Source organism: Oncorhynchus tshawytscha, linkage group LG20, assembly GCF_018296145.1.
Source record: "Oncorhynchus tshawytscha isolate Ot180627B linkage group LG20, Otsh_v2.0, whole genome shotgun sequence".
NCBI classification, from domain to species: domain Eukaryota; kingdom Metazoa; phylum Chordata; class Actinopteri; order Salmoniformes; family Salmonidae; genus Oncorhynchus; species Oncorhynchus tshawytscha.
In genome coordinates, this window is record NC_056448.1 from 16,476,713 (window position 1) to 16,490,172 (window position 13,460).

The 13,460-nt window shown below is 41.3% G+C and overlaps 2 protein-coding genes across 6 annotated transcripts in view; one reads left to right on the plus strand and one right to left on the minus strand.

Moving 5' to 3' along the window:
• LOC112219368 (guanine nucleotide exchange factor VAV2) overlaps positions 1–13,460 on the minus strand; it is a 1,336,992-nt gene that overhangs the window by 198,672 nt on the left and 1,124,860 nt on the right. The gene's annotated exons all lie outside the window — the stretch shown is intronic.
• On the plus strand, positions 9,050–13,093 carry LOC112226286. The gene is made up of 2 exons (XM_024390663.2): positions 9,050–9,379; positions 10,684–13,093. The coding sequence occupies exon 2, from the start codon at positions 10,779–10,781 to the stop codon at positions 11,949–11,951; it is 1,173 nt and encodes a 390-aa protein (XP_024246431.2). The 5' UTR covers positions 9,050–9,379; positions 10,684–10,778; the 3' UTR covers positions 11,952–13,093.

Here is a 13,460-nt window from a genome sequence, read left to right on the forward strand (position 1 = left end):
TAGTACAACATGTTTCAACTTCAAATTAATGAGAGGGAGGCGGTTATCTGAGGATGATGCAACAACTATTTTGAACATAGGCCAACTGATATTGATTGACAGGTCATTTAACGGTTTCACAATACACAGAGATACACTGAGCCAGGCTGTGCTGATATGGTCATGTTCGCAGTGGGAAAAAAGGGAGTTTTGCTTTAGCTTTGTTAGTGTGGTGGAATCAGTATTGGAACTGGTCATAACCTCAGCAATGTTGGTGGAAGAGCAGAGGTGACATGAGTAGAGAGACATTCCAAAATGTCTTGAGCATGGTATACTGAAAGAGTCTAGCTGTGAAAGTATAAATAGAGTAATGACAGGGTGGCTCTTGCATGCACACTTGGAAAATAATCTGTTTGACATGGCTCAGGGCCTTGCAATGTGTTAGGCCTTCATGTGTCATGTCATGTCTAAAGGTTGTCAACTACAGGAGGGATTAGCGAACCAAAAAAGTAAGTCTATCAGCAACACACCAAAACATCTGTGGCCATATTTGTCTCAACATTTTTATTGCAAATGCATTTTTTGTCTTCCTTAGACACATATCACTATATCTGACATAAAAAAATCTGCAAAAACTATACATATGCTGAACAATCCCAAGCCTTTTCCCTCTGCAGCCAGCAGTGAAATTAGTGTTCAGGACACTGTGCCACTGGTATGCTGGCAGGCACAAGGTGGAAACTAGGCCATATATATCTGTCCTTGAGGCTGATTATGAATGTATTATGTAAGTGCACAGCATGGGTTACATAACCCTAGTCATGCACTCACTCTCTACCCCCACCCCTCTGTGCTATAGATTGTTCAACAACACCAACCCACCAGTAAGAATAATACAACTAAGACCCCCTCCCACACACAACTCCCTCCGTCACAAGCTCTGAGGATTTATATCTTATTTCATGACAACTTAACAATGCGTTTGACTTCATGACAGATGTCATAGTAGATATACAAATATACAGTGGGGCAAAAAAGTATTTAGTCAGCCACCAATTGTGCAAGTTCTCCCACTTAAAAAGATGAGAGATGCCTGTAATTTTCATCATAGGTACACTTCAATTATGACAGACAAAATGAGGGGGAAAAAATCCAGAAAATCACATTGTAGAATTTTTCATGAATTTATTTGCAAATCATGGTGGAAAATAAGTATTTGGTCAATAACAAAAGTTTATCTCAATACTTTGTTATATACCCTTTGTTGGCAATGACAGAGGTCAAACGTTTTCTGTAAGTCTTTACAAGGTTTTCACACACTGTTGCTGGTATTTTGGCCCATTCCTCCATGCAGATCTCCTCTAGAGCAGTGATGTTTTGGGGCTGTTGCTGGGCAACACGGACTTTCAACTTCCTCCAAAGATTTTCTATGGGGTTGAGATCTGGAAACTGGCTTGGCCACTCCAGGACCTTGAAATGCTTCTCACGAAGCCACTCCTTCGTTGTGTGTTTGGGATCATTGTCATGCTGAAAGACCCAGCCACGTTTCATCTTCAATGCCCTTGCTGATGGTAGGCTTTGTTACTTTGGTCCCAGCTCTCTACAGGTCACTCACTAGGTCCCCCCGTGTGGTTCTGGGATTTTTGCTCACCGTTCTTGTGATCATTTTGACCCCACGGGGTGAGATCTTGCGTGGAGCCCCAGATCGAGGGAGATTATCAGTGGTCTTGTATGTCTTCCATTTCCTAATAATTGCTCCCACAGTTGATTTCTTCAAACCGAGCTGCTTACCTATTGCAGATTCAGTCTTCCCAGCCTGGTGCAGGTCTACAATTTTGTTTCTGGTGTCCTTTGACAGCTCTTTGGTCTTGGCCATAGTGGAGTTTGGAGTGTGACTGTTTGAGGTTGTGGACAGGTGTCTTTTATACTGATAACAAGTTCAAACAGGTGCAATTAATACAGGTAACGAGTGGAGGACAGAGGAGCCTCTTAAAGAAGAAGTTACAGGTCTGTGAGAGACAGAAATCTTTCTTGTTTGTAGGTGACCAAATACTTATTTTCCACCATAATTTGCAAATAAATTCATTAAAAATCCTACAATGTGATTTTCTGGATTTTTTCCTCATTTTGTCTGTCATAGTTGAAGTGTACCTATGATGAAAATTACAGGCCTCTCTCATCTTTAAGTGGGAGAACATGCACAATTGGTAGCTGACAAAATACTTTTTTGCCCCACTGTAAATACATTCAGTTCCTTGTTAATTTGTATTTCAATAGAGTGGAAGAAGGCAATAACATTGTGTATTGCATAATAGACTATATTCCATATGCTTTAATGCTCTTTGAAACCAATACAAGTGTTTATCAGAGGCTATGTTCAAAGAAAAAAGGACTACTTTCAATGAGCACTGCCTCTTACAATTGCACACTAGACAGCTGTCACATCCACTCTGCAGCTAGCCAGGATTGTAGGTCAAAGTGTGCCCAATGAACAACACATGGATTGGTGTCACATTGAGTCACATAATGGCATTAGGTGACAAGGTCATTACCTCCCAGTTACAGGAAATAATGCAGATTGGGCTCCTTCCTGGAGCCAACCTGGCACTGAGCTAGAGAACTGCTTACAGAGCTCAACCTAAAATAAGAACGGCTAGACATGGCTAGTCTGCACATGCATCATTAACATTTGTGCTTTTCAACATATTGTGAAGAAAATAACTTTAGGCTGAAAATATTTTTCTGCTTTATTGATCTGATCTGGATGTGAAAACATGATTTTGCATTTGTTACCTGCCCATTTTATGATTATTTCATCACATCCCTCCTCTCTGTAACCAGCAGTGGTTGCTGTGGCAACTGTGTGACGTATTTTAGAATCCAGGAATAGACGCATGTGGAAGGAAGGGCTCTGAGGTCTTGTGTTCCTCGTCACAATGCTCTGTTTTTCTCATGTTTTTCTCATGTGTGTGTCAGAGGTTAATACTGAAACGCATGTGGTTTTGCCTCAAGGCAAAATGTTAACACAGAGTAAGTTCTGTGTGTTCATTGAGTGTTCATTGTGAGTTAGTGCATGTGCTTTGGATTTAGTAGATGGAGAGTGATAGACATACAGTATAGAGTTAAAGCGGCAATCTGCAGTTCAAACTATAACAACGCTGCTGTTGTTCTGGTAAACAGCTGAGGGATGGGGCTGGGGAAATGTAACTCACTCTAAAATCCATAGACAAAGCTATGGATGCAAGGACTGACCATCCATGATGTCAAAATGATAGTTTTAACCATGTTTTGAGGCTATACAGTGTTAGTTTACAATTGCACTGTCTACAAACAATGGAGTAAAATAAGCTTATATTTATGGTTCTGATGGAGCATGGCAGTTAAAATATGCTCATAAGGCATTTATAAGAATCAATGGGTACATATAATTAATTTGTAAAAAAAATGTATGTAGCAATAGCATATTGCCCATTTAAGAAGGGGGGGGGGGCTAAGTCCCCCTGTTATGAAACAGACCCCCAAGTTACACAAAATGAGTCATGTTCTATTATAAGGAGCCGCAATACAACTCATATGATTATGATTATGAAGCAGTGGTGTGGCTGTGTGTATAGATGATTCGATGGGAGTTACATGAATGTGTTTCTGTGTGGAACTCTCAGAGGAGCATTGATTCAGAGCTTGAAGTTCATTCTAAATCCAGGAAAACTAAATGTTGCAAGATTGTGGAATTCTATATAGAATTAAACTAGCATTTTATAGCACAGTGCACGTGTGACTGTATGGAGGGGATAGTGGAGCGATAGATGGTGCTGAGCCTATAAAGGAGGGTCAAATGTGGACATGACAGTTTTATTTCAGGTTGGGGTGTCTTCAACGGCAATAACTGATATGCTGTAGTTTTACTAGACACTACAGCGTGTCAATGAGTGCAGGGCAGATAAGTGATGCAACGTGTCAACGTGTTACAGCCCATTATCTAAACTGAGACACAATAAACAGCTTCTGGAATGAGGCTGTGATATGATCCAAGACAGGCCAACAGGGTTGAAAGAGTTTGACAAGAGATAGAGACTGGGGGGGGGGCACAACGAAGAGACAGAGAAAGAAAGAAAGAAAGAAAGAAAGAAAGAAAGAAAGAAAGAAAGAAAGAAAGAAAGAAAGAAAGAAAGAAAGAAAGAAAGAAGGAGAGAGAAAATTTGACAAGGTGTGGTCCAGGTGAGCAGGAAGTGTTGTGAAATCTTTTCCTGCAGTAATCCAGCCTGGTCTCATAGACTAGACGTAGCATAGTATATTTAAATCTGGTATTAGTATGAAATGATATGTTTTGTATGGTTACATAAGATAGATGGCTACTAAGGCTAAGGTGGTTGGTTGTAGTGGATGAGTGGGAGTACAATGCGAACATCTAGGTTTCGAGTTTGAATCTCATCACGGACAACTATAGCATTTAAGCTAATTAGCAACTTTTCAACTACTTAACGTAACCTAGGTAATATTAGCCAGCTAGCTAACGTTAGCCACCTAACTAGAATTCCTAACATATTGTAAGTTTTGCAAATTCGTAACACATTGTATGATTTGCAAATTCATAACATATAATACAAATTGTAATTCGTAACATATCATACGAAATGGGTGATGGACATCCACAAATGAATACATACCATACGAAACGTAGAATATCATACTAAATGGAGTGTCCCGGATTTACATACAGAATCATATGAAATGCTCTGAGACCAGGTTACAGCAATCATTCATGTGTGTCAATAGAACAGAATGTACAGTACAGTATAGTATAGAGATCATGGCCTTTGTTCTCCTCAGTGGACTCCTCATGTTGGTATTTTAGGCACAATCCCAGTGTGTCCCAGAGGACGTTATACAACATCACTGTACTACCATCTTTCACTAAAACCTCCCTGTCCTTTCCCAGTGGTCAATTCTGTCGATCAGTCTTGCTGGGATTAACAGCCTGAACTGTGAGTCCCTCTGTGCCACTGTGTACCACCCACTTGGCAGGTAGGACAGAGATATTTATATTTATAGAGATCACTATATGATACGAGTGTATAATGCCTCGAGTGAATGTGTATTTCAGGCAAATAAGGCAAAAAAAGCAGGCTGTGTTACAGTGTAGTTACAGTTACATCAAAGTGTTCCTTTAACTCAATTGAAGACACTGATATTGAGTACCATTATATGAAATGGAGTATGACCTGTTCAATTACGTCTGTGAATACATGCATGCATCCCAGCTATCTCCCACCTTCCCCACCACAGCTTGCAGTAAGATAGATAGATAGATAGATAGATAGATAGATATACTAGTGCCTGGCCCCATGATGTTTGATCTCCTTTGGCCTGTGATAGCCATGGCAAACACAGTGAGGAGGACAGTGACCTCACCATGTACATTGAGTTCTGTACAGAAGAACACCGGAGAAAATGGGTTATCCGACTAATCCCTGACCCCATACGGGTTGGGTAGGTTACTTTCTAAATGTAATTCGTTAAGTTACTAGTTACCTCTCCAAAGTAACGTACATTTTGGATTACCCAAACTCAGTAACGTAATCTGATTACATTCAGTTACTTTTAGATTACTTTCCCCTTAAGATGCATTAGAAGAAGACAAAAATGTATGTTACCAATTAAACAACTTAAATCAATGTTAAAGTTTACATAGCTGGCCACATATGGATATTACATTTTTCTTCATCTAACCTATTTCTGTCTACTACATATAATAATACAATTAAATTATATCCTTATATTACTATAAATAATTTATAAGTCCAAAATGGATGTAGCAACTACAGACTGCCCATTTAAGTCTATCAAAAGGGTGTGAGTTTGAGCATGTGTCCATTAGGCCTATGGATTTTTTTATCTGCATGAATTAGATAAATGCCCCACTTTTATTACATATGCTGTTGCAAGAGCGCATTTTTCACTGACTGTCCACTGATTTCAAGAACAATGATTGATTTACAACTTAAACTTCTTGAATTCATCCACAACAACCACAATCCGCACGGCGCAAATAGCTAAATGAGAGAGCAGCAGTGTGACACATCAATGCGCTATGTAGACATCAATAATAAGTGGATGTATATATTGCCATAGACTACACCACTGCTGTCATCCTTACCTCCAAGCGTTTATTCAAGTTGGATCATCTTTATATGCCGACAGCAGTTGTACCATTGAAAGACATACAGTAGCTGGGACTATAGCCTACAAAACACTATTCCTGCTCTTTTCCCACGATCCATCGAACACATTTGATGTGTCATCATAGTGGTGGTCTCTGCTTTGTGGTCAGACTCGCTCAGATGAAACAAACTTCAACTTGCACGTTTTTTGAAATTCTGATTTAAAAGTCATTGAGAAAACAGAGAGGTGTCAAAAAAATGTTTTTCACAAATATTCTTTCTGAATTGAAAAGTAATCCTCGAAGTAATCAGTTTTTCAAAAGTATCTCTAATCTGATTACAATATTTTTGCCGGTAATGTAGCGGATTACAGTTACATGTTCGTAATCCCTTACATGTAACGGATTACATGTAATCCATTACTCCTCAACCCTGCCCCCATAGAATAGAACCTTCACAGCACAGTGGAGTACAGTTTAAAGGAGCAAAATCCTGTAATCCTTTGTAATGTGTTAGTTAATGAGAGACCTGCATTTTGTAACTATTACAACCTAATAGAAAATACATTGAGAAGAGACTAGTTTGTACTGCATCCCAAACAGAGGCTACTGCATGCACACCAGTAGTATTACTGATTGTGCTCTCCCTGCAAAAAAACAGGACTTTGTGCCATTTGCTGGACCAGATGGGCTGGAATTCATCCTGACCCAGAACAACCACCTCATTAGCTACTAATGACACACGGCGGTTTAGTAACGTCAGAGGAGAGGGCCTCAGACCACCGCCACTAAAGAAGGATTCACGTGATCTTTTGTTTGTTTATATCTTTGCTTTGCATCAAACACAAATGATCAATTCTGCAACCAAGACCCACGCAAACAGCAAGCACTCACGCAGGCTTTGTTGAAGAGATTGTTGAGGGGGAGAGAACCAAGGCAGGCACTGTGCCAGCTGTGGTGGGTGCGTAGTGTTTGCAGAGTTAGTGGAGAGGGCCGGAAGAACCCCTGTGGTCATACCAAATGGACAGAGAGGGTGATAATTGGGAAATGACATCACTAGCACCTTGCAGCGCCTGGCTATTGTAGGCCGAGTGGTCAATGGACATCACACTGTATAAACAGATGAACGTCAAAAGTACATGATGAGTTAATATTAATTTAATCATTGTAATTAATTTCACCTTATTTTGCCTAAGAACAGATATGATATATTATGAAGTCAGCAACCAGTTCATTGAGTATTATACACAGAGCATACAAAACATTAAAAACAACACCTGCTCTTTCCATGACATAGACTTGCCAGGTGAATTAAGGTGAAAGCTATGATCCCTTATTGATGTCACTTGTTAAATCCACTTTAAATTGGTGTAGATGAAGGGGAAGAGACAGTTTAAAGAAGGATTTTTACACCTTGAGACAAGGATTGTGTATGTGTACACAATCTATGTGGCAGGGTAGCCTAGTGTTTAGAGCATTGGACTAGTAACCGGAAGGTTGCAAGTTCAAACCCCTGAGCTGACAAGGTGCAAATCTGTCGTTCTGCCCCTGAACAGGCCCACTGTTCATGGGCCGTCAGTGAAAATAAGAATTTGTTCTTTAACTGACTTGCCTAGTTAAATAAAGGTAAAAAAATTAAAAAGAGGGTGAATGGCCAAGACTAGATAATTAAGTACCTTTAAACAGGGTATGGTACTGGGTGCCAGGCGCACCGGTTTGTCAAGAACTGCAACGCTGCTGGATTTTTCATGCTCAACAGTTTTCTGTGTGTATTAAGAATGGTCCACCACCCAAAGGACACCTGGACAGTTTGACACAACTATGGGAAGCATTGGAGTCAACATGGGCCAGCATCCCTGTGGAACGCTTTCCACACCTTGTATACTCCTTGCCCGATGAATTGAGGTTGTTCTGAGGGCAAAAGGGAGGGGTGCAACTAAATACTAAGAAGATTTTCCTAATGTTTGGTATACTCCGTGTATGTGTGTAGTTTAACCAATTTAGATTTGAAAAATGTGTATTTATCTATTTCCAGATCAAATTCCATAGATGGAAGAAAATGGTTAAAAAATCTATTAATCCTATAGGAACACGACTGACAGCGGGGGAAAGAATTTCCTAAAGTCTCAAGCTGTTGCCTATGGTCTGGATTTGAAACTAATTCAAGAGAGTATTTTTTAAACCCAGGATTTATTTTCATAAGATGCTTGGTGGTCATTCGACTGATGCATACAGTATGTTCCACTCTAAAAGCTCATGTGACTGCTGAATTCTGCTGTTTTCATGGAACCCCTATGGTTGCAACCAGGTCTCAGAGCATTTTGTATTATTCTGTAAGTAAATCCAAAACACTTCTTCAGTATGTTCCATTATGTTATGTAATAGGCCTATACTGTGTTTTTCTGAGATTCTGAGAATATTTCACAAGGCTGGGTAAATCTCTTGGCTTTATGTTAAGGAGTTCATTGACACTGTGAAAGATGGATCATTGCATAAGAAGCAATATGGAAAACAGAAAGTATTTCCCTGAACTATATCCCTCCAGACACATAGTTTTTTTTTAGGGATATCTCCTTTATAATGAGAATGGATTCAGTGGAGATCACCATATGCTAGAAAACTGTGAAGTGCTTACATAATGACTGCTGGCATTTTCTTTCTCAATTCTATTCCAACAACTCTGATCTGTCACTCACTTTGACGTGATACCGCGTTTGCCGTCCTTAAAGCTGATTTTTGGTTGAAGAGCATAGGTCTATTGGAAATCTGCAGGGAGAGTGAGAGGGAGCCAGGGATGGCAATATTACTTCATTGTTACGAAAGGATGGGCTAGCGAGTTCAGTTGATGATGCATGAGCAGGATAACGTTATGTGAGCTGTCCCTTGCGGGGTGGGTCTTGGCAGGGAGAGAGGCGGTCTCAGTGAGCGCACCACACATATGGTTCAAGTGAGGATAGGAAACGTCCTCGGCTGAACTTCACCGGGAAAGAAACAAATAGGAGCTGCAGCATTCCAAGTGGAGCAGAAACGCGAGACGCAAGGTGTCAGGGAGACTAGTAGCCTAATATTGAGTAGGCTAACAGTAACCTACTCCGTGCAGGAAACAAAGTATCCTGTGTATTCGATGACCCAGTGCTGAATCGAAGCTGCTGAATTATTACGATCGCTCTGTTACACTGTGACACGTTTCTGAAATTGAAAGATCGGTGTTTTTCTGAGACAACGAGAATCCAACTCAAGGTATTTTCACAATTTTCACTCATGAGGTGTATTTCAACAGTGCCTTCTTTATACTACAGAAAATAGAAATGTAACATTATTGCCTACAACAGAAGCCTATCAATAATAATGTAGGCTACGATGATTTGAGGTTAAATAATATCAAATATACCAAGTAAAGAAAACTATAGACAACTTTCGATTCAGCTTTAGAAGTCAAATAAATGTTATATATATATATACATACATACATACATACATACATACATACATACATACATACATACATACATACATACATACATACATACATACATACATACATACATACACACATACAACTACTCCACAAATGTCATTAATTAGGCATCGCCAGTGATCTATTCAGTAGATCACTTTACAGTCAAAATGATGATGAATTGAGATGATCTGAATAGATTTAGTGGAACAGGTATGCAATTATGCTTAAAAGGACCTTCATTGCAATAGTTTGTTGTAACTTCCATTGCTGTTTCAATACGTTATTTCGTTCCCTTTGTATATCTGACTGGAATTTAGAATGACATCCACTAAACGGTTTAGAGAAGAACCAGTTCAGTCTTCGTTTAGGGATGTACTGTAGCTCGGTTAACAGTTCGATCTATACAGCGAACCAATTGTAAATGAACAGAGGGAATAGCAGTTGGGCGCGGAGTATTATCAATTTGCAAACTAGGCTAGTGCTCTAATAAATGTCCTTGATGCAATTCGATTCCTGAAAGATATAACGTCTGATCGGGAACTCAAACTGTTAAGCCATTTTGTTTTGGTGAAATAAAAAATAGACAAGGCAATCAATGCAGGTCATTGCACAGATTGTTCTAGAGATTGATACGGTGTGTTATATAACACTATGTTATTAACCTACATGCAGGTTAACACTGATTTAGTCTGATGAAGCGACTTCAGCTCCAGTCATTGCGTCAGAACAGGGTTAATAAATAAAAGCTTTCTTTAGAATTGGGAGGGGAAAAAAAACAAACCTTTTAGCCTCTTATTTATTAAAGGAATACGAATATAGATCTTATAATGAACCCTTTAACCTTTAGACTGGCAGGAGGCCACTTTGATTATTATATTGTAAACATTTTCAAAAGAGATCGACATGTCTGTCTAGCACTTAGTACATCATGGTTCTTATTCAAGAGTCATGTGGGGTTGTTGTGCAAGTAGCTCCAGTTTAACTGGAAAAAAATGTAATGGGGTTACATAACATTGTGTTGTAACTGGTCTTGCATAACAACTAAATTCCCCTCTCCATTTCTTCTTCCTCTTTTGAACGCTAGGTGGGATTATTGCAACAATTTGCCACCATAACATTCCACGACACTGGATTTTGAGACACTATCTGAAGAACAGAACATCTCAACACAGCAAAATCATGAGTGTGACCAGTGAGATGTTTGAAGAAGATTCTCAAGACATGAGGGAGCAGAGTGGTGGGGAGTTGAGTGCTGCACCTGGTGAGACCCTGTCCTTCACAGACGAGGCCGTGTCCATCCTGACCTCTAGCAGTCTGCTGGCCCGCTCTCTGCTTGGAAGCACCTCTGCTCTGAAGCGCACCAATGACCCGCCCACCTCTGGAAACGCCCTCAGACGGAAGCGTGAGTTCATTCCCAGCGAGAAGAAGGATGACGGCTATTGGGACAAGCGCAAGAAGAACAACGAGGCGGCCAAGCGCTCCAGGGAGAAGCGCCGCGTCAACGACATGGTGGTGGAGAATCGCGTGCTGGCGCTGCTGGAGGAGAATGCACGTCTCAGGGCCGAGCTGCTGGCACTCAAGTTCCGCTTCGGCCTGGTCAAAGATCCCTCCAACACACCCATCCTGCCCCTCCCCACAGCCCCCTGTGCTCCACAGACCTTGGCTCCACACTACTATCTGCCCAGTGGACCAGGGAGCCACCCTGCTGCCCACGGGGGCCAGTTCAGCGTGCAAGGCTCCAGGGACGCTGGCAGCATGTCAGAGGACTCTGGGTTCTCCACCCCTGGCAGCTCCAGTTTAGGGAGCCCCCTCTCCTTTGAGGACCGACTGAGTGATCATGGCAAACTGTCCCCACACAGAGCAGAGGAGCTGGGCTACGAGCTCCACCACTCTCCTGCAGAGGCCCAGGTGCACCACAGTGGACACTTCCCTGGGGAGCTCTCCAGAGTGATGATGGGGAAAGTGGAGTCTGGGGAGGGCATAAAGAACTTTCCTCACAAAATGCGCTTCAAGATCCTCAGCAGTGGAGAGGACAACAGGCACAGCCCCATACAGTCAATGGGAGCAAGAGATGGTCCCCGGGAGGCAGCCAGCGGACACATCATGTTGGGTGGAGCTGAGGGGGCAGGAGTCTGGCCACATAAGCAGGAGGGAGAGGAGACCCGGAGGGGGCGACAACAGCAAGAGTCCACTCAGTATGTCCACTCAGTATGTACAACCCTACAGGGCCAGACAGAGTCTCATTACCATACAGAGAACAATGTCCTCAAGTCCCACCTCAGCTCCCTCAGTGAAGAGGTGGCCCAGCTCAAGAAGCTGTTCTCAGAGCAGCTGCTGGCTAAAGTGAACTGAGCCCAGGACTGGGTCAGTGGATGCTCGGTGAACTGTCCCATCTCAGAAGAGGAAGCTCAATCTGAGCTATCATACTAACATAAGCACACACACATGGTGAAAATGAGATAGAGGGGAACAGAGACTCTAAACACCACAGTACCATGGCACACTGAGCTGCTACGGTGACAAACCAATGCCCTGGGCCAACTGGACTATGATCCACCCCAACTATTTACCTTTATGTTTAGGAGTGTGTGTATTTTTACCCTCTAATTTTGAGTTGTCCTGATTTTCTACTCTTAAATCCTAAATGCATATCTGCGTCTCAATTGAGAACAGTTTCTGTAACAGGGACAAAGTCCCATCATCACCTTATTAAAGCACAAAGCTATATGTGTTGGTTCACTTGTGGCCATCTGCCACATACACTGTGAGACCCTCAAAAACACTCTGACACAAGAGGACACTGCCTCACCTCTCCAGAGGATGCTGTATTATTGACTGTCATCTCCACTCTGCACGTACAACAATGCTGCTTCTCAAGGCCACAGACAAAGCAATGTCAGTGATTGAGACATTGAGGTGAACTGGTGCTGAACTAATGTACACTGTAATTCAACTGGAGCTTCAACAAACTCATTATTAGTGCTGTGGCATTGGCACTAATTGGTTTTGAATATGCATGAGGAAAGAACACCACATTCTTTTAAACTGTAAACACAACCATAGAAAGGGCACTGAGGACAGATAACCTGAAAGGTGACGGTCTCCAGTCCCTGAATGGGGACTTTGAACTATTGTCATCTCTTTAATGTATTGCAACACAATGGACTTTGGATGATGACAATTGGAAATCAACTAATACTCTATCATTCCATTGCACAGTCAACAGCATAGCTGTGAGGACAGACACACACCATGTCAATCATTGAAATGTGATATGCTTCATGTAGGACAACACACTGTGTCTGGCAACTAGTGAGTGTTTTCATGTCTCAGTCGAATACTTTTTGTTAGCCTTGTCCAAAGAGTACATGGTCTGTGTAATTACTAGACATGCACTGTAAACTGTATCTAGGTGATGAAAACATGTGTTGTTATGTGAATATCTGTATGAAAATACATTTTTTGTACTTGTGAATAAATCTTTTAAAATGAAATATTTGTGTCTCATTTTGATTATACACTTTCTAATCATCTAAAAGTCAAGCAGCCACTTGGTCAGGGATGGCAACATACAGTATCAGGGATGGGCAATGACCTGTGAGCCCATTCAATCTGACCCGCGGGAGGTTTGAGTAAAGAGAAAATGTGTGCGACCGTCTGTTGAATTTTGAAATCCCAATGTGGCCCTCGAGCAAAAATGATTGCCCACCCCTGCACTTGATCCTCCCACTGTTAGGACACCAATATATCCACTAAAGCATGCATTATCATAGATTTCCTCCATCTATTAAGTCACTGAGAAAGCAACATGTTGCAGTCTCCACTTAGACTATGGAAATATGTATCCTGTTTTAAAAAATA

Coding starts and splice junctions, on each gene's coding strand:
- LOC112226286 (XM_024390663.2), top strand. CDS start 10,779: ATGAGTGTGACCAGTGAGATGTTTGAAGAAGATTCTCAAGACATGAGG.